At 26.0% G+C, this 23270-nt stretch overlaps 3 protein-coding genes across 4 annotated transcripts; 1 reads left to right on the plus strand and 2 right to left on the minus strand.

Moving 5' to 3' along the window:
- Nucleotides 1-1147: 1147 nt before the first annotated feature.
- On the minus strand, nt 1148-4034 carry LOC119668274 (acidic fibroblast growth factor intracellular-binding protein). Of its 2 annotated transcripts, none has more exons than XM_038077729.1 (8): nt 3788-4034; nt 3523-3721; nt 3328-3447; nt 3162-3269; nt 2767-3000; nt 2643-2711; nt 1402-1587; nt 1148-1337 (listed from the first exon to the last, which is right to left on the minus strand). In XM_038077729.1, exons 2-8 carry the CDS (start codon nt 3699-3701, stop codon nt 1259-1261), a joined length of 975 nt encoding a protein of 324 aa, XP_037933657.1. In that variant the 5' UTR covers nt 3702-3721; nt 3788-4034; the 3' UTR covers nt 1148-1258. The 2 variants fall into 2 exon arrangements, with proteins under 2 accessions (XP_037933657.1, XP_037933656.1); XM_038077728.1 differs by having other exon boundaries at nt 3816-3967.
- A 547-nt stretch (nt 4035-4581) lies between these two features.
- LOC119669451 (deformed epidermal autoregulatory factor 1) lies at nt 4582-11915 on the plus strand. Its single transcript, XM_038079346.1, has 4 exons — nt 4582-4891; nt 5097-5739; nt 6941-7509; nt 11668-11915. The coding sequence occupies exons 1-4, from the start codon at nt 4757-4759 to the stop codon at nt 11839-11841; spliced, it is 1521 nt and encodes a 506-aa protein (XP_037935274.1). The 5' UTR covers nt 4582-4756; the 3' UTR covers nt 11842-11915.
- Nucleotides 11916-17659: 5744 nt separating this feature from the next.
- On the minus strand, nt 17660-21515 carry LOC119670684 (serine/threonine-protein kinase tricornered). The gene is made up of 5 exons (XM_038081062.1): nt 20629-21515; nt 19087-19296; nt 18671-18777; nt 18123-18607; nt 17660-18051 (listed from the first exon to the last, which is right to left on the minus strand). Exons 1-5 carry the CDS (start codon nt 21097-21099, stop codon nt 17957-17959), a joined length of 1368 nt encoding a protein of 455 aa, XP_037936990.1. The 5' UTR covers nt 21100-21515; the 3' UTR covers nt 17660-17956.
- Between the last annotated feature and the right edge of the window lie 1755 nt (nt 21516-23270).

Below are 23270 nucleotides of genomic sequence, written 5' to 3' on the forward strand. Positions count from 1 at the left end.
AATAAATTATATTTTTTCATCACATTATTTACATTATTATGATATATATTTATATGATATATATTTAAGTATTTTTTTATTTTTAAAATAGTTTCATATTTAAACTTTTAAATGTTTTCTTAGAATGAACCAGAAAAGACACTATAAAACTAAAGTATAAAATTATAGCTTACAGATATGTGTATATCTATATCAGTGGTTCTCAACCGGTGTACCCTGAAATAATTATAAATAGTCCGTAATTGAAATTTAACATATGCGGATACATGTTGTTTGTCCACTGAGACCTCACTTATTAAAGAATAAGCACAAAAAATGTCCAAGTGATTATACACCTATTTTATTGCCTACATAATGTACATATGCACTTATACAATTCATTATACATCATACCAGAGATGCATAGAGCACATTAATCATACAGTTTTTTTATTCATAAATTTTCTGGTCCCTACAAAAAACAAATATATCGTAATGGTCCTTGGTCAAAAAAAGACTTGGGAACCACAGGTCTATATTAAAATAAAATGTTTTAAAATAGGAAATTTGTTTATTAAATTCGTTTGTTACGAAGGTAGAAGGCGAGCAAGATAGATCAATTGTGATAAAAAATATTTTTTAACTCATAGAGAAATTCTGAAATTTAAAAAATGCACAACTCTTTAGATTATATGCAAAATTTAATGATGTAGTTGTTGTTGATGCAACTATAATTTTCAATATTAACAAAAGTTGAGTGGACTTAACGTTTAATATTAGAGTATTCTTATTTTAATCACATATCAAAAAAGCTGTAAAAATTATTTTATACTCATGCAAATATTGCCATGGGAAATTAAAAAATTTTAAGATTTCATTAAAATAATGTCCTTAATCCTATTTATTAATTATTATTTATATACATAATGTGTGTAACACACCAAATAATGACTCATAAAAAATTCATATTAATAAGCTCACAGAAATCATCTCTAATAATAGTTTTTTTTCCTTCTTATTTTATATTATTCTTCTTTTTTCTAGCTCTAATTGCAGACCAATTAAAAAATAAAAATAGACCAATTAATTATAACCAATTAATTATTATTCTTTCAAATTAATAAATATATAACAAAGCATATTTCATTAATATCCAAAAAATCAAAATCCACTGATATGAAATTTATTTATTATATGGAAGAATGATTTTTTTAAAAATTGCAACAATATAGTCTTTAATAAACACAAACACAAAACAACATTTTTTTTATCATATATTTTATATATGATACATTTTATCCAAACAAATGCTTATAACCTGCATGTATCGATCCCAAAGACACCGAGTTTCTTGATCCCTAAATTAAGAGCATTAAATTTTTTTTCTAAAAAAATAAAATTATATTTTTATTGTATATATACCTAGATATTTCCAGATCTAAAACACCTTGTGTAATAGCGGATAAAAATTTATTGACTTGTTCTCGAGTCCAACCATTTTGTCGCCATGGTTCAACAAGTTTTTCACATAAATCCAAAAACAAATCTCTAAGTTCTCGAGTCCTATGTAGATTACACGCGATCGTGATGAGAGCACGCCAATATGAGCTAATAATAAAAATCATTATGTATTACAATTTTTTTTATAATTTATTTACAAAGTATATTTAATTATGGAATTAATTTAAAATCAATAGGTATTAAAATCCATAGGTAAAAAATGGTTAGGATTTTATATTTAATAATTATAAATAATGAATGTATTTCGTTAAATATAAAGTATATATTAATTTTATTATTAATTTAAAATGTAGTAAATAGTAATAATAATATAATAATAATAATAGTATATAAATAGTAATACATAATAATATACTAAATATAGTATATTTAGAATAAATAATATTATTAATAATCTGAAAAACTTGCAACATAGCTTAAATTAAATAACTTCATCATATTAATTTATATTTAATAATCATAATACATTCTTTTATATATTTATTTTTTTATTTTTATTACATTATTTTATAGCTATTTGTTTTCTATCAGGCTTTGGGTCGGTTTTTACTTTAAATATTAAATATTACTTTAAATAATATGAAACAACATGTAAATATGTAAAATAAACAATTATTAAGGTAAATTATGTTAATATGCTTGTGAAGTTCTTTTGAGAGGTGTTGGACAACACTTGATCATCGCTCCGGGACATAGACCCAGCCGTTCTGGGAACCTTAATATGCATATCCTCAGTTTGTATTTGCAAATAATACTTAAGCCATGTTAGAAATATGTATTGATAGTAGCAGTAATATATATTATACTAGTAGTACTATATTGTGTTAAAAAAATTTATAAGTCATAAAACTTTTCTTATTAGGATATTTACATTATATTACATTTGCACATCTATTACTATTATTTGTACTTATTTTAAATTTTTGTTCTTCAATCATAAAATTTTATTTTTTTTTATAATTATTAGTATATTACTCATTATATCTAACTAATAACTAATTTTAACTAATCGATATTCATTTTATTAGCTTAGTCTAGTAGCCATAAGTACATTATTTAAAATGTTAATATGTAAAAATATGTTAAAAAAGAATTGGGATTAATATAAATATCATGATAATATTATAGATATATTGTCATACCGAAAATTTGCATCCAATTCGTGAAATGATCTCTCCAATAAAACAGGTTTCAAACGCATACATACAAGACTGAAATAAGAATTTATTTTAATTTCTTTTAATTAAGATGGGAATTTAGGATTACTGTTTAATTTCTTTTTCTTTGTCCAGCAAACATCTTAACTCCCTTAAGTCCAATAGAAATTCTTTATCCATTTCGGTATCATAGTATTCTGGTCCAGTATGTTGATAAGTGTACGTCCAATAAATCATAATCGCTTGGGAACATGCAAACAAATCTGCAAACGTTAAATATTGCAGTTTCTTTTTTGATGTTTCAAAACGTAAACATGCTAAAAACACAATTGTTGCGTATTTCCTAGTGCAGAAAGCATGTATATAGATTTTATAAATGAGTATATATTAAAAAATGTACTAAAAATAATTTAATTAAAAATTGAACTACTGAACATTTTTTGGCTATTTAAAATAAAACAACAAATTTAATATTCAAGTATAAAAATATTTGGGATTACTTACTTAGCAAGTTCGTCTGATATATTAAAATGCTGTTTTATATTATTAGTAATATTTCCAGGTAATTCTTCTACAATTTTGAAAATCCTTTTTACGTTATCAAACTGACGTCTACATATAACAAAACGTAATAAAAAATAAAAATTAGTATATGTTTAACTAATTTCACCTGCAGGATTTCAGTTTTGCACCAGTTTTCTCCGCGACCTCATCCAAATCTTTACGATACCGTGATGATAGTTTTTTGCCTAATATTTCACGAGCCACAGCATCGTCAATGGAGTAATACCTACGATATAAATACGTTTAACAAAAAAAAAGTAAACTAAATAGAAGGCAAAACAAATATGCAGATGGAACTTACTTTTCAATAATAAAATCTCTTGTATTGGGTTCTAATTGAAAACATGATTGTTCTAAAAGTTTTGTTGGTGCATGTAAGAGACGTTCAATTAAAGAATAAGTGCGGTAATGGTCCAAAATATCAGATGCAATAAGATCAATTGGAGCGCCCAAAAACTGAACAAAACCTTTCTGCTTCATATAGCATACTGCTTCACTAGCTGCATTAATTTAAATTTTATTAATTTCACTAAATAAATGTAAAATGCTAGAATTGGCATTAATACCAATATCATTACGCGACTTTTTACTAACAGGAAAATCCTTCTATGAATAGTTGATAGATTTCTGGATCTACTAATGTATAATTACTGATAAAAACATCAACATCAGCTAACATTTTGAATTAATTGATCTTTATAATATAAATACTATATCAGTCTGAATTTTATTTTACTTATTACAAAGTGTATAAAATTATTATCTATTAAAACTCAAAGTTTATCAACAAAACTATTCCAATTAACACAACACAGTATTCCAATAAGACTCGAGTTTGACAGCTGGAATTCGACAAATAACATAAACAAACTTCTTTAATGCGTATGTTGTGTTCGAAAACAATGTAATATATTGCAAAGGGAATCTGTACGCTAGTATAATATTAAATGATATAAAATTTCATAAGGAAATATATAAAAAAACATTACTTTTAAGTTTAATAATTATATAAATTTTCATTATCATAATTCACAATATGTACATCATAAATATTTATATACTATAAACATTTATATATCAATAAACAATTATAAAGCAGAAACAGCGGATTTCAAAAATATCATATAAATTTTTATATTTATTATAAATATAATAGAGAGTTTAGAAAAGATATTTCTATTAATATGTATTATTGAAATGCTAAATGTAGTAAATTTGCAATTGCAAACAAAACTAATGATATAGACTAGAAATGCATTCAACGTATACAAAAATTAATTTGACAGTTGGAATGTCGAAATTAATTCGAACGCAGTACAGCACTGAAAGTTGTTATCACTTAAAAAATGTCACACATTTCAATATTTTTGACGAAAATGTATTTATAAGCAAAATGTGATTTATTGTTTACAAAACTAAAACAACATTTAAATAATCGGTTATTAAATAAGAAAATTAAATAAAATAGTTGTGTTAAGGCCTGTAAAAAAAAAGTGCATATTTTATGTGAATTTTTAATTAGAAGAAAAAATATTATGGAGCAAGTTGATTCCGCCGAAATTCACTTAAGTAGGATACGCGATGTAAAAGATTTAGGTAGTCTTGGTGATGATGCACGAGATATTGTAAAAGAGGAAGAAGTTATTCTTGAAACCACAGCTCATCACCAAGTAAGTGAAATTTTATTAAATATTTTAACAGCAAAGTGCGCGCGACACCCTCTGTCGGCCCACCACCACCTCCAAAGACCCGATTAATGTGTACACAATTTTTCTTGCATATATAGATAAAAAAATATTGAAATGCAACTATTTTATATAAATATTTATTAAAAAGTAACAATTAAAATAATTATGTTTAATTATTTAATCATAGTTGGATACAAAAATGCGCATGGTCACATCATCGAATGAAAACAGTGGCAGTGGCGGTGTTGTGTCAGTTCCCGTAAACTTACCAATAGGTTCAATGATTACGGGCACTACATTTAATATGATTACACAAGACCAACTACCAAATTTTAAACAAATGTTGTGTGTGGACAACAATGGTTATATATCAGGCGGTACTGTGGTAGGCAATGTTGGTGGTGACTTAAAAACCATTGTCATACAGCAACAACCTGGTGGTAGTGGAGGAAATCATGACGGTTCTGGAAGCAACAATAGCCATGACAGTGCCGCAACGGGTGATCATCCAGCGCAAGGGTCCGCCTCAGGGAATGTGAGTTGGGCTGATACGAATCACGTGGAAGTCTTTGCTATACGTTGTAAAACTACAACTGCTGAATTACATCGTAGTAAATTAGGTTCTGGCGGACGTGGACGTTGTGTAAAGTATAAGGATAAATGGTACACACCTAGTGAATTCGAAAATGTTTGTGGTCGTGGCTCCAGTAAAGACTGGAAACGTTCAATTAAATATGGCGGTAAATCCCTGCAATCATTAATTGACGAAGGAGCGCTTACACCTCACGCGACTAATTGTTGTTGCACTGTCTGCTGTGATGATGAAGCCGGTAGGTATATTTGATAACATACAGCCACAACCAGTTATTGATAGCTTGATTTTCGTAAATTGGTTTAGTGCACAAAATTTATCGAAATGATTATGCATTATTGCTTAAAATAGGCTAACTCAAACGAATTAGTGAATAATATAATCTACATTCAAAGTATTCAGTTTTTTTCTATTCATTTAAGTTAAACATATATTCCATTTAAATGTTGTATATATCTATTTTCTTTGAAATCGTTAAATTGAGTAACGATTTAAGTCATTATAAATATGAAAATTTTCTTTCAAAAATAGAATAACTCAGTTACACTACAAGCCCTTTCAATGTTCTTCAAATATGTTGGTATAATAATTTAATGTTTTATGGATTAATTTATATCCTTGATTTCTGTGGGTTTTGTCTTTTTTTGGCAGCTCTGCTTTCTTGCCGCAGTTGTCCAATTGAATATCAATCCGTGACCAGTACTCTTTTGGTTTGAAAAGCATTTGGTCAAATCAACATATGAAGTCGAATAAAATATGAGATATTTCTGTTCGGTAATAAACTGCGCTACAAAAACTAATTAAGGATCAGTTGTTGAATTGCAAAGTTAATTCTTAAAATAAAGCATAATATAAAAAATCATATTTAAAAAAAATATTTGTCTTAAGCATTTCAGCTCAAATATGTATATGCAATGTTATACTACTCTTTATATACTTATTATAAGAATGAGCAAATATAAGACTCGAAAGTATTGAATAACAGCAAAGAGTAATGGCTTGGCTATTCATCTCCTCCTAAGGAGGTTAATTATGATATATATTAAGTACGGAGATAACAACAACTGCAGCATTATTATATAAATGTTTATTATTATTTAATGCAGAGGTTACATTATTAAAAAAAAAATGGCAAGAAAACTTTCAAAAATTAAGAGAATAACCACGGTAAGCAACGACGATATGTAGTTTCCTTTGAATTCAAATACAACAATTAATACTGGATTCACACGAGCGTATTGTTTGTAATTTCAGCTGTCATATTTTTAATTTTAACTGTCAATTGTTGTTGCTTTCAATGGAAAATAATAATTTTCGACAGCTAAAATTACAAACAAATGTAGTGTGTTTTTAGTGTAAGATATTGTAATATTAAACTATTAAAAATATCAAATTACTTAAAACTTACATTATTAATATATATAAAACTTATTTTATAGCGTCGGGGCCAGTACGACTTTTTACTCCTTATAAACGTCGAAAGAGAAATCAAGCAGATGAAGATATAGATTCAGGTCCAAAACGTAAAAGAAATAACAACACCAACAACAACAATAACAGCATCGAACAACAACCAGCTACCACTGTTGTAGATGAGAACAATATGTTCCTTGCAGAAGATAATATTGCATCAAAAGATGAACCATGGCCAACACTCAATGACAGTCTTGATACCTCCACTGAGCTTGTTGATCAGTCACAAATTGGAAATCCTTACGAGAGAGAAACATTTGTAGTTAATATCAGTGAAGCAGGCTCAATTTCTTTCATGGATAACAATCAAACTATGAAAAATCTTGAAAATGTTTATTGCACAATGGTGAAAGCTACCAATGACTTTAAGCGCATACTGACCGACTTGAAGAATTCGTATGATCGTAAAATCGAGATATTGCAAAAAGAGAGAGATGCAGCTATGGCAGCAATGCGTGTACAAGTACATTCAGATTTAGATGACCCCAACATAGCGGGATCACTGCATGGAAACGAAATTATTTCAGCAAAAAAAGTAAGAATTTTTTCCTTATCTAAGGTAAATTTAAAAATTAAATACATATTTTAAAGTCGTCTCTCGTATACTGTACGTAATATCTTCATGAATATTAAATGCATTACATAACAACTTCTTCAAAATATCAATTATATTTCAAAGTAAAAACTATTAATTAGAATTCTATATAAAAATTTAATTAGTCTTTTTAAAAGGTTTTAAATAAATTTAACTTGAAAAATTGTGATGCTAGCATTTTTTATCTTTTTTAATGATTAAAAATTGGAATCATATTAAAGTAATAATAATATTACATTGAAATCTTATCGGAACGTAATTAAAAGTAATTATTCTAAACTAAATATTATTTTAAAGTCAATTATGATGAGGCAACTGATTTCTAAATACAAAAGTTCTTAAAAAGTAATAAATTGTCACAACAAAATGTTTATATTTAATTAATTGCGTTTTTTTTTTGCTGACTCCAAAGCTGTTTCGGATATTAATACACATCATGATCTTTAGAAGTAACTTATTTGTATATTTGTCCATATATAATTTTATAGACTACAAGTGCCATACCTAGACTTAAGAAAAATTATTAAAACACAAAATAAATCACACAGAAGTAATGCAAATAACTAATCTTATTTTTAAATGATCGATTTTATATCGATATTATCAAAGATATATTTAAAGCTACTGAATGAAAATAAATGAGTTTTAAATACACTTTTTATTCACTTCTAACAAATAAGTATATATTTAAATGTATTATTAGTTTTCTAGGTTCAGTTTTTTAACTTCAAAACGTTATAAAATTTGTAACATTTTTATTTACGAACAGATAATATTTATTGTAAATTAATATTTTTAGGTTAAATGTATACATATATTTTTAAAATAATATATTCTAATATAATAATTAATTAAAAATAATAATTAAAAATAACTTTTTTGAAATATTTGAAATTGTATAAATTAATATTTTATATTGAATAAAATTTATTTTTAACGGGCTAACTGGTCAATAGTTAAGTTTTTGTGTTTAAGAGATTTTATTCTAACCGATATTTCGCCTATAATCTATGATCATCATCAGGCTACTATATTATATTAAAACAATATAACAATATTTTAGTATATATCACAAAGAAACAATTATAGAATACATTAACATTAAAACATAATTTAAATATATTTAGAAAATAATTAACGATATTATGACATTAAATATAAAAACAAAACACATATATATAGGTAAAAATATATAATGAAAAAATTTTAATTATAATTAGAACACAAATACAAGAATCATAAAAAGGATTGCAACATTTCTTTCTAACAATAAATTGATTGAATGATAATAAATATCAACTTTGATAATTCTATAAGACTAATATACTATCAAAAATCTTTATCATCTAAATCATATTTTATCGGACGGGTCTGTATCATTGTTCACATAGCGCAAATGTAAATAATATCGATGTCCAAAACCGTTAACAATTGCAGTAAACTAATAATAATAAAAAATTATTTTAAGTTCTTTAAAATATAATTATTTTAATAATAATTATAAGATGAAATAATAATATATATGTATTACAATATTTTTATTGAAAAAAAATACAATTATAAAATTATAATAGCGTCTAGAAGACTATAACAATCTAATATTTTACAAAAAGTATAATATATAATATTAACAATTAATTCTTTAACAAGACTATGTGACTATGTTAAGACTATGTTTTACATTAATCATTGGAATGTCTTCCGCTATTCCTAAAAATCTAGTGGTCTAAAATTATAAGCAACAAAGGGTTGTGGGGCACAACAAAGCAAGATTCTATTCATAACAACACTACCTCTGCGAATGAGTTACCGATATAACACATGAAATGCTAAATATAATCCAAAAGGCAGATAAAAAGTAGGATCCATACAGAAAAATCAATTTAGATTAAGCAGAAGAATAATTAATGAGAAAACCGATGTATCTTTCAGTGAATTGAGAATAATGGCGCGAAACATAAAATATACATAAATAATAACATCCAAAATAACATAAATATGTTACATATATTTATATGGATTATATAGGATTTACATAAATTGTATTTTCATCAGTTTTATATGTATTTATTAAAATGAAAATGTCTTAAAAATAATAAAATGTGATATGCAATTATTAATATCTATTATATGCAAAATATAGTATATTAAAAATTTAGGAAATTATTATTAAAAAATATTATCATTAAATATTAAATTAAAATATCATTCCCTTACAATATCGAATGTAATCTTCAATATTAAAAACTATAAATTATTACCAATTACTAACTATTTAAATAAAATTTAACACAATTAAACGTAATATAACAAAATCAAAAAATTTAAATAAAATTTATATTTAATTAAAAAATCAAATAAAAAAATTTTAACTTATAAATAAATATACTTAAATTTAATTAAAAACTAAAAACGGTTCTGTTAGTATTTTCTAAAATAAATTTTATTAAAATATAAATTATTTTAAAATAAATAAAAAGCTTATAAATGTAAATATATGTTAAAGAGCGTAAAAACTAAAATTGAATATATTTTTATGAAAAATAAAATCAAAAATGTAATTATAGCAAAATGATAAATAAAAATGAATATATTTATTTTGTGTATTATACTTATAAAATAACAATATTAATAATGTAATTAAATCTTGATTTATTTTATGTATCACTGAAAATAATAAATAAAATAATTAATTCTTTTAATGACCAAATTTTATTTATATATTTTTTAACTGGTTAGTTGGTTAATTGTTTAATTATTACATAACTTTTTAAACAGATGACCAATCAGCCTGTTCAAAAACCAGTAAATAAAATAATATTTTTTAATATATAAAAAATGTTTAGGTTAAAGATTTTATAATATATTTAAATGTGTTATCAATTCAAATATAAATAAAAATAATTCCGAAAATTTTGCTTGATACACAATAAAACTGATATAACTGGCTGTTCAATTGTTATATATATATTTTTTTTTTCTTTAAATTAATTTAAATTTAATATATATTCTGTCAAATAATGTTATGACATTTTACTATTTTTTTGATAAATAAGATTTAAGACCTAATAATTCATAATTTAGGTAGTTCTTTCTGAGCTACTCTTTTTTTTTAATTAAGATCTTATTCTAATATTTGAAGCGGCGTTTAATAACGCAATTTCTCCATGGTATAATGTAACAATATATCACAAAAACGTCCCTATTTGTTATATATACCAGTTCCATAAATTTACAATAAAAACCAGTTAGAATGGTGTATATTCCCAAGAAGCCAGTTTTAATCTAACCATAAGCATAAATAAATTTTAAACAAAAAAAAAATTTGTAAAAAAATAAAAAGAACATTAATATCATAAAAAATAAACGATAAAAAAAAATAAATTAATTAAAAAATAAATGATTTAAAAAAAAATTAAATGAATTAATATTATAGAGATATATATATTTTAATAATGAAAAAATTAAAAAAAAATTAAATCTCTCTCTCTCTCATAAATTAAAAAATAAAATAAATGATTTATATAAAAAAAATTAAATGAACTAATATTAAAGAGATATATATATTTTAATAATATAAAAATTAAAAAGAAATTAAACTTTCTATCATAAATTTTAAAAAAAATAAATGACTTACAAAAAAAAATTAAATAGACTAAGATATAGGTATATATATTTTAATAATGTATAAATTAAAAAAAAAAATTAAATCTCTCTTTCTTCTCACACTGCTCTTTGTCAAAATTTAAGGAATCTCATCTTTCTTCTCTCTTCGCGTTAAGTAATAATAAATGAGCCGTAAACAATTTAAATAATACTTATAATGAAAATTACAATACATATTAATATATTGTAAACGTAATTAGAATAAAAATATTATTAATTAATTATTGCACTCTATCAACTATGCTGTAGTTAATATCATGTCACTGATATGTTGTTTAATATATATATTTTGTGTATTATTTAGCAAATAAATTTTTAACATTAACATTATTTAGTAATAATGTTTTTGAGATCAATTGACTTGTATACATATAATCATATGTAATTTGCAATGCTTTATAATTAATTTAAATTATTTTTGTTTAATTTTAGTGTGCGAACTGTAATCGAGAAGCTCTTGCGGAATGCTCCTTATGTCGGAAGACTCCATATTGCTCTGAGTTCTGTCAACGGAAAGATTGGAATGCTCACCAAGTTGAATGCACACGGAATCCAGCGCAGACTGCGACACAACAAATTATGCTATTGGTGGATGAACAGTCTTAACTGATTTGTACATATTCAAATAAATTCAAAAACCTTCTTTTTACAATTGAAGAATAAACATAATTAAAAAAATTTAAAGTAAAATTATAAAAAAGTGCATAAAATACATTTCTAATGTATACATTTTCATTAGATTTTAAGAAAAATAGTTAAACTTTTAACATTTTTAACTTATCATTATTATTTTATTATGAATAATACTGCCGTTACAGCATCTAATAAAAATTTCAAAATTAAATTCGTATACATAAATGTAGAATAAAAAAAAAAACAATGTGTTTTGCTTGAAATTTTACTGATAGATGTGTAATGGTATCGAATTATGTAGTTAAGGGTAATTGTTAATTTATAAATAATTTTAAAATACAATTAGTTATAAAATAGTAAAACAAAAGAATTATTAGAATTTATACCATTTTCAAAAAAAAAAAATAACAATTTTCAAAATTCAAAAAAAAAACAAATTGGTTTACTTAAATTTAATGCGAATTTTGTGATTATTTCTAATTTGATATTTATATTCGTAAACGAGCATGTTTCTATTATTTTGGTAGAGATTTATTTATTCTGTTATTTTATTTTAAATGCAATTCAAATTTATAATAGCGTAAGTATGCACTAAATAAATAGAGGATATTTCTCTTCCACTTTCGATCTATTACGATAATAAGCTTTTTAATTAACATTATCTAATGAGAATCGTACGCATTTACCAAACTACTGAGTTTCATCGTAAATATTTCAAAAAAACTTATTAGTTTCATAAGTGAGTCCCGTAACATATCATCAAAAGGAAGATAATACTGCAAAGGCCTAAAACAAATTATTATCATTGAAATTGCAATCTCACATAACATTACCAAGGGAGGTGAATGAGTCCCCTGAGCAAGAATTTTGTTGTTACCGAACGTGCTAAGCAGTTACTTGTCACAAATTAAATCAGTTACAGTCAAACTTCCATAACTCGAACTTCTATAATTCGAAATTCTCTATAACTCGAATAAAAATATTATCACGTGCCAATAGGAATATGGGAAATGTGCATTCTATAAGTCGAATTTTTATTTTAAGTATGAATCCATTTTAGTGTTAGGGGAAGTCCCTTTTTCCAAACCAAATGTTGAATTTTTTCTTTCTTATGTTGCTTATTTTTCTGAATATTTTACTTTACTATAACTTCTGTGCTATATTTGAGTTCAAATAAATAAATAAATATCTTAAAATTTTAGTTTCTTTCAGAAATAAAAATATTCTCTAACTTGAAGTCTTCATAAGTCGAACCAAAATGATACTTCAAGTTATGGAAGTTTGACTGTATGTATAATTCTCCCATGCAACATATAAATATGAACCCAATTAATGTGTTACCCCGTGTCATTTTAGTGGTAATGCACTGAACCCATGATACAGGTTATAGATACGATCAAATCTTATTACCATATTTCACCATCTTAAAAGCTATTCTAATTATTTTATATTCTCTTGCTTAAATTTGTAGGCTAGTTATGTTTCAAAAATAACAAGTAAATATAACCAAAGTTTAGTAAGTGCAGCGGGTCCTAGAATTCTAATATCTATCTAAAATAAAACTCTATTCATTATAATAATACTAATATCTTATTCGCACAAATCATTTTTGAGTTCATATTGTATAAGTGAATATTTGAGACCCTCATCATCACTAAAATTTTAACATAATGGAGGAAATAACAAATTTTTGTTTTTCTGCTCTCTAGCCTACGTACTTATAGAACAATTACTGCTATAAAAAATTGGATTTTATTTAAGATTACCATTATCATTTTTAAAGAAGTAAAAATTACCACTATCATCTAGTCAAGACACAGGGTCAGGTATTTGCATGACTTATGACTAAATAAGTAGTTCACCGGAACAGATACCTGTTGCATAAGCGAGGTATCTTAGTGCAACTGACAGAAGGACATCAGAAATTCTACCAATCTAGCAGTAATAAAGAAAAAAGTAAGAGTAATATTTGTCATTATCACGAAGTAAATATTTTAAGTAGATTAGGTTAGGTTATACCGGCGATCCCAAGGGATCCCCTTAGGCCTATATTCGCATTATGTTACTGTATAATTAAAAATTCAGGGGTTAGAACCACTTAGAACCTTTCGCAAAACTCATAATGCTATTCAAGGGAGATCTTGCAGTTCATCAAAATCCTCAAAAAAGAAAACCCCTAAAATGGTAAGGAGGCGTCGTGCATATGCTGGACAGAAACAAAGCAAATGAGAGGCACTTTTATCGTCCACACCACAACTACGGCAAGTATGGTTAAAGGGAGATTTAGTCTTCCAGCATAGTCACCTAAAATACAATGACCTGTAAGTAAATCTACTACAAGACTGATATTTCTACGGGGCATCTTAATTAGAGAATTTGATTTCCTTTCATTGGAGCATGGTCAAATTGCATACAGATGCTTGCACATTGTTGAGTCTTTCCACCTATTTCTTCTCGTTTATTAAAAAGTTCGATACAGGAAGAACTTAGTGCTTTTATGATGTCAACGATATACCTAGATTGTTAATGTGTTCCGAGTGGTTTCCGGAAGCACCCCATCTGTCTAGCTCATTTGCTTTGCAATTTCCGAAAATATCCATATAACCGGAAACCCAAATATTGAACTGCGTCGACATCTTATTTAAAAATGTGTAGCAGTCAAAGACTGTCCTAGATGTAAACTGGACTGAAATTAATATTATGTAAATTTATTGTATAATTATTTTGAAACATTTTGGCTTTTTTCTAAAAGCGGAATATCTTCTGTTACGGTCTGTAACAGCACAAAAGATCAACTATAGTCGCGGTTTTCCGCTCCGTTAGGAACCGGTACCCTGTTTATTTCTATTCTATTCTATAAAACAACACTGAAGAGTCAGGCGAGAATTCCATATGTCGTAATATTTTTATTATGTCAATATTTGATAATAATTTTCAATATATAAAAGAAAACTTTCCTATTATTTTTATTTAAGATTAAACTATATTATTCCAAAAGATGTAATAACTATACAGGAATATAAATGTTTTTGGTGTTATAAGATTAACTTAAAAGATTAAGTTCTAAGATTAACATAGAACTTAAATTTTAATTAAAAATGTAAGTAATTTGGATTCTTAAGAAATTAAGAAAACAACCAGCAGACCATAATCATATGGAAGAGGATTGTTCTAGCAATCGCTATATAAATCCAGTGTTATAATAGAAGCGAGAGGGGTGTACTATTTTAACGCTACATTTGAGGTTATATAGTTTGACACTTAGATATATGTTTGAATACCAGAAGGTAATATGGAATATTATAATATAGTATTACGTATTTGTTTTTAACATACTTTGTTAGTATTTTAGGATTTAGATTAGATTAAGAGTTGATGAACCCGGCAACATATATATATTTAGTACATATAAAATTTTTTATAATTGAAATTTTATGAACTTCGATTTTAGAAGAATGTGTAGCTTCAATTTTAATAATGATGTTATTAATTGATATGAAAATTTCACCTTGATTTGAAAATAAAGTCATTTTTCGGTTAATAATTTGTATATATGCTACATAGAAAAATTTATTTAGAACAGAAGTAGAGAAGTGTAAATATTTTTAAATTCTTTTTACCAGAAGTAATTAATATTAATTTAAATCGTTCAATAGTATTAATAACTTTGTTCTCGACCGGGTTATTGAAATATATTTCATCTACTGCGATATTTTTCCTTGGCCATCTCAAATTTGCTAGGATATACTAGGTATAGCAAAGGTTCGTTCCAAAATAAAAAAATAACATGATAATATAAAATTTATTTTATTTTTTGGTTAATATAAAGTCAAATAATTGAATCGATTTTAAAATTTAAGATTTAAATACGGCTAATAATCTGTTATAATAATCTGTTCATATGTGTTAGTTCTGCTTTTTTTAAGGGACTTCAGAGCGATATTTCACTGGTTGTAGAACGATTGCAACATAATAAAATTTGACTATCAAAAATTGATTTACATACATCTCCATGGGCCTAAAATCGATACATAAGCCTAAGCATTAATTATTTGTAGAAGCGAAGAAAGAGGGGATTATTATATTAATTTAGTATATTCAAGTGAGGAAGTCAAGTGAACTCGGTCATTAATCATGGATATAGAAGTTACTTTTCAATTTATTATTTGTATTTATATTTGGCAAGCCGAACGGCAATCGTATATAGGAAAAGCTTTATGGAACTATATTTAAAAAAATAAAAATATATACATAGTAGTATAATCAGATAAAAGTAAATTCATTAATAATGTTAATATAATTTAAATATTATTACCTTGTTTTTTTCTAGTTTTTGTGTAACATAATAATTTGGAAATATTTGAAAAAGACTATATTTATGAATAAATATTTATTGCCATTTCTGTACCTACATACATAAATTGTTATGGTTCCTTAATACATCAACTTTTTACTAACATGGTATATGGTAAACCTTAGTTCTTATATACAGAAAACCCGACAAAAATCAACACAAAATACGAAGTTCTTAACTTTCGTGCTTTAATCTGGATATTAAGGACCAGCAAATAATTATTACTTACTTGATAATTTTAATATTAAGTATTAACTCAAATTAGCGATTTGCTGTTATTAGTGAGGATTCTTAAAATAAATTATTTATGTGGTAATGTGTTTATACCAAAGCTTCTAGCATAAAATTTGACAGATAATTTAATATTTAGATAAGATACAATTAAGATAAGTAATTGGTAAGAAAATGGTCGAAGTGGAATAAGTTTTTAGGTACTTATATATACACGTCTGTTGCTTAGTTCTTTATAGTTATTACATAAAGGACCGTGTGACGTGATAATTGTATACTCAACTATGAGCTGAGAATATAATCAATCAAACTAAGTCTTCAAAATTAAATAATGAAGATTGAATAAACAATTAAAATGTTTTTAATATTCAAATTTTTCACTCGATATTTATTTGGTCATCCACAAACCATAGGAAGCAATCAATTAAATGAATTAAAAAAATAAATCATATAAAATATAAATAATATATAAAAAATAAATAATATAGAAAAATAAATAATATATAAAAAATAAATAACATAAAAAAAATAATATAAGAAATATTAAAAAAATAATATAAAAAATATAAACAAAAAATATTAAACAAATAATACCTATAAAAAATATTAAACAAATAATATTAAAAATATACACATTTACATAAATAAACTTAATAATTAAAAAGTATAAAACATTAATTTTAAAATAAATTCCCACACAACAAATTCTCAACACAATAGTAAAACAATTTTGTTATATTATTTTCAATATGCACATTCGTTTATTGCGTTTTTATTTATTTGACTTATTAGTACTCCTATCGATTACCAAAAATATTTTAAAACTTTATTTGTAAGTGTATTAGTGTATACACGTAAACATCTAAGATAATTTATTTATTGTTAGCATACATCGAGTATGAATGCTTATATATTTATATATGTACTAGCATTAGTATTTGTCATAATCAAGCTACGCAAAATAAATAATATAAACATTTTCAATTCACTTTTTTTTTTAATTTGAATTAGGTATATTGTGCATTAAAAAAAAATAAATTACTTCTACATTACTAAAATAGAAAAAAAAATATATATAAAAGTGTTTTATGATCATTTAGATGAAACATAAAAAACAAGAAAAAATAAAAATTATTACAAAATACAAATTGATTTAGTCACTTTGAGGAAATATATAGCATAAATTCAATGAATTATATAAATATAATAATCGAGATTTCTAAAAATAATATAAATAATTTAAGTTTGTTTTAAAAACACATTTAAAAAATTTTATGTAGGCAAATTTTAAAATATCGCAGAGTTACGGTTTCTGCATACTTATAAAATGTAGTGGCGCAAATGCAACAAAATATATTATGCTGATAGGTTGGATTCTGGTACGTGGTTAATTAATTGGTGGCGTTGCAATTATGATTCTGTTTAGTTTAACTAAAAATATTACTGAACTCGAAAATTATATCGATTTAATACAGATATCTCCTCATTGTTGAGGCACATTCTTTATTCCAAGTTTCGCACTTCGAAACGTTTAAATGTGTAGTTTATAAAAACCCAATCCTTAGCAATTTCGCTACCTTGAGGTATTGGTGCCGAAGCTAAAATAACAAAACGACATTATTTCTTAAGATATATACAAAATTGATATAATAATTATATAAAAACTTACGAATTTCAAGTGATACATCTGGAAATTCATCGAAATTAGATGTATCATCGATGGAGCGCACATCGACAGGTATGGCGGCAGGACGTTCACGTATATGCTCCCAATCAACTCCTCGAAAGAAGGGCACCGATTTTAAGTCTTCAAGACCACGCTGAGAACCTAATCGACGGTCAGCTTCACAGCAAAATTTGATAATTGTTTCTTTTGCTTCTTCAGATATTGGTATTTCGGGCGGAAAAATAAGTGTTTCACGCCAGTTCATTACTTTACGATACGTATCCTGAGGATTGTCTGAACAAAATGGTGGGTAACCCATTAACATTTCATACATTATAACACCTAGAGACCACCAATCGCATGCGGGACCATAACCTGTTTGTAAGAATACTTCTGGCGCTATATAATCTGGTGTGCCTACTGTACTATAAGCTAATGCTCGACGATTTCGTTTCCATGATTCGGCTCTTCGTTTCGAATCCATTGGGCTAACAATATAAATAGTTAGTAAGTTTAAAAATTCAACATGAGTATTATAGTATTATTGTTACCTGGCACATGTACCAATAAAGTCGGATGGTTTCGCTTGAGAAAGATCACGATAAAAATCGGTTCTATGTGATTTTTTTAAACCAGTACAAAGACCGAAATCAGATAGCTAGAAAGAAAATTATATCAAATATGCGAGAAAATTTAATTTTTTTTATTTATTAACAATTATAAAAGATTTTTCTTCAAAATTTATAAACAAAAATATGAAAAAAAAATTATTAAATAAAAATAAAATTATAATGTTTAATGTTAATTGAATATATTACAAGTAGGTAAATACAAAATCATAGCGTACTACACTGTTAAATTAGAAGACTAAAATTTTAATCAAAATTGTATACCCTTTCCTCACAACTTAAGCGGTCATAAAGATTTTCTTAATAGAAGTTCACATTTCAAAATATATTATATATACCTTTAAATGACCGCGTGCATCCAGTAGTAAATTATCTGGTTTGATATCTCGGTGGATAAAGCCAAGTTTATGTATTGAATCGATCGCTAATGCTGTCTCGCTGATATAAAACTGAGTGCATTCTTCTGAAAGTGTATCTTTCTTCATCAATAGTGTCATCATATCACCACCCGGCAGGAATTCCATTATCAAATACAGGTTTACTGAGTCCTGTAATAAATTTTCGTTGTTATTTTATTCAATGTTTAGAGATTTATTACCTTAATATCTATAATATGATAAAATACAAAAGAACGAAACTCCATAAAACTTATTTAAATAGATCATAGTTCTTAAAAACATTGTTAAGTAAAGACTTATTCAAAATGACTGAGTTAATAACTGCCCATGTGTGGTACAAGTATACAACATATTATCTTATATACATATTATATTTAAGAATTGATACGAAATAAAGAAAAAATATCCAAATGTAATAAGCTAGGCTATTTTCGTATGAAGTACTATTGGACGTTATCAATCATTAGAACATTAATACTAAAGCTTAAAGAAAACGAAACTGTAGTTGGATCATATTCTATGTATGATGATTGATATTCCCCATTCAGCGGTGACTTGGAACTCGCAAGCTACAAAGTAAGAACAGTCCTTACCGAAACTGGAAAACTGTTAAACGAATTACGACTAATAAATACATCTTTTGTAGAGAACCTTAAGTTCTCAGAAAGGAATATAAAAATAAGAAAAATGTTTATAGTAATATTGTTTTTACTATTACAAAAAAGAAAAAGAAAAAATGTAATGCTTTGGACGAAATCTATAAGGAGTAAAAGATATGAATCATCCAAAACCACTAAATTCAAGTATATAAAGAGTATTGTTTGGGAAAATGGAAATCAACAATCGCATATGTCAGAAAAGTTATATAAAGGCATTCGGGTGTTGAATGTTTTTAATTAGATTTAAATAAAATTATAATAACAAGCGTCATAATTATATGCATTTCTAATGGAAAGCATTTCTGAATTTGTGTTAAAATTGATTATTTTCTGTTAAATATAAATTTAAGGCCTAGATTATTGCTATAATACTGCTTTGCTTGCCACTTTTATTCTTACTTTTGTGAAAATTAGTTATATAGATTACTAATATTATTTTTTCTTCTTAACTTTATAAATACAATTTATTAAAATAATAAAAATATTTGAAGTCGTTATTTATTCCATTTTGTGTTTTTTAAATACCTTTTCCTATAAATAATTATCATTGATAATAATAGTTTTGCTTAACATGTAATATGTTATTATTTAATAAATAGAATTAACTTTTTACAACTTTAAATTTATTTGATAAACTAGTAAAATGATTTTATATTAAAGTGTAGGTTTATATGAAAAAAAAATGGTTAAAAATGTTTTAAGAGGTAATTGGATAAACTGAAATTTAACCATAGAAAGTCCTATGAAGTCCTACAAATGAGTCTCTAACATAACATAAATATCAAGTTAAAATAAAAAGAAATCACACATAAACTCTACTAACCTGAAAGCTGTAGTACATTTTAACTACCCATTGATGATCCGCTTCTACTAACACATCACGTTCAGCTCGTACGTGCGCCACTTGTTCTTTCTCAATCATGTCACTTTTGTGAAGCACTTTCATTGCGTAAACATGTCCAGTGTCTTTTTTCTGTACTAGACGTACTTCACCAAATGCTCCTCGACCAATAACCTTTAAGGCTTCAAAATCTTCAACACCTAGCCGCAATCTCTTTAAACGTAAAAATTCTGTTTCTTTTTGAGCATGCTGCAAACGTTTTTCCTGACGCTGCGATTCTGTCAAGCTCTCATCCTTGAGTTGTGCCTCAAGTTTGGCAAGACGTTGTTTACGTTCTCCATATTGTGTTACCAAATTACTATAATAGTTTTCTAAAGTCACTTTGGCTTTTGTAGCTTTATCAAGAGTATGATCACTAAAACGAATTGAGGATCCATCAGCACTGCTACTCATTGCTAACGTCTATAATATATTAGATGGGCAAGTATAAGGAAGGAAAGTTGATAATTGTTGTAAAAAAAAATGCTGCCAATGAACTAATGTTCAGTGCAGCAATTTTCTTGCACTTGAGTATTTTGGATATGTTATAGTTAATATATAAAATACTGAGGAATCCTTGACGAAAAGGTGCGTAATATTTTTATTGGAATTGGCAAAACAATAACATCATTTTACGCAAGTGACCTTAAACTGTTTTATTCTTACAACTGCAGCCTTCTTACAACCACTCTCACACTTTCTGCTCGTTTTGATGACGAAATAATTTAATTGTATTAAGTTATCGTATTCTAAAATGAAAATTTATTTATTTTACACAAAGAATAAGATTCCCTTAATAAAAAAAATTTAGCAATGATTTCAGGTTCCATTCCAATAGCTTTCACGAAATCTACGTTTAGCGGAACAAATGGAAATGAAACATCAGAATGACAGCTGTAAAACAGGGGGCAGACTAACTTAAAAAATATTTTAAATATTGCGATTTTGTATATTCTCGCATTTTTAAATTGCGATGTTTTTTTATATATTAAACCTTTAACTCCTAGGAGGAGCATAGGGCAGCAAAAATATCTTCCATTCGGTACGTTTGGTGGCCAGTAGCTTCTACTTTTCTACTGGCCAGTAGCTCCAGCTTTTCCGCAAGTGTCACATTTCCATGTCAATTTGCCTTATCCAGGTGTGAGCAGGTCTGATATTTTTTATGATTGTAAGAAATTGGGAGGCGATTTCACGGTCGTAATTTATGTCTTAATACTGACTTAAGTTAGTTTTAAGTAATGTCCTTAAAAGGTTGCAAACACGGAACCCAGATATTTTTAAAATTATTTTGATATTGAGTTAAATTAAATTCACTAACTGGACGTATATACTGGCAGGTCTTCGGTTAGATTTTTGTTTTTTAAAGCAAATATGTATTTTAAAATTTTGGATTAGTAACTGTATTTTAAAACCTTGACAAAGTGTAGATAAATGATAAAGCGCAGTACGGTGATCAAAATGTTTAAACATTTTAAACGTGTGAATGTACTATAAGATTAACAATAATTATTTATCTTTATTTTGAGGTGTATAAAATCACTGCTATTCTGAATATTCCCAGGGAATAAATTTCTCTCAAAATGTGTTTATCTCTAGAATTGTTTGGGAGACAGTTGTAGTGGGAACAACAAATAATTTAAGTTTTTTTTGTTGAACTTTGGTAAGATTTGCATTTTTTAATGACGAAAAGTGCGAAAATAAGAAGCAAAACAAACAAATGAAAAGATTTGCTCAAGAACTAATGTTGATTAAAATTCAAAAATGCATTTAATTTCATTTCGAATTTTAGTGAAGGATTTGGCTCAAAAACAGGGACAAAAATGCTCCAATAAAGAATCAATCGAAGAAATTTGCGAGACGTTGGAAATCCACTTGAGTTGCCTGATTTATTGTAAGTGCAAATGCTATCTAATTTGATCTTAATATAAACGTTTTTTTTATTAGAGCTTTTAAAAATATTATAGGATATATAAATTAGCAATTTCCAACTAAGAAATTGGGGGGATGTTTTAGTTTCTTTGCTGAAGGAGGTTATCAGACAGAGGTTGGGAAAGACCACGATGACGCTCTAGCCTCATTCTAACTTTCCGAAGTGCTAGACATACACGCTTATATCCAAAATGGATATAAGTTTTAAAGACATCAGAGGAAAAAAGGAAAATAGCTTTAACATTTTATGTTAAGCTTAATATTCCCGGTGTTGTAGAATGCATAGATGGAACGCTTGTTCGAATTATTGCTTCTAAGGAAAATATGCATCTTTACTATAATAGAAAAGGATATTATAGTTTGGACGTCATTCTTGTAAGTTAATATAACCCAGTTTTTGACTTAAATAAAAACCAAATTTTTGCATCTTTGTGATATTCCCATTTCCATTCCGGTGCCTACCATGACGCATTAATTTGGAATACAAGCGATTTGCGAGATCACTTTAAACTTTTATTTAATTTATTTTAATTATCTATTTTATTTTTAAAATATGTACACAATTTATTTTATTCTTAAAAACGATAAAACAAACTAATATTATATTTTATTTATCAATGTAACAATATTGAAATTATTAATGTTTTAACCGTAAA

The sequence above is a fragment of the Teleopsis dalmanni genome, chromosome 1 (genome assembly GCF_002237135.1).
Source record: "Teleopsis dalmanni isolate 2A chromosome 1, ASM223713v2, whole genome shotgun sequence".
Classification (NCBI taxonomy): domain Eukaryota; kingdom Metazoa; phylum Arthropoda; class Insecta; order Diptera; family Diopsidae; genus Teleopsis; species Teleopsis dalmanni.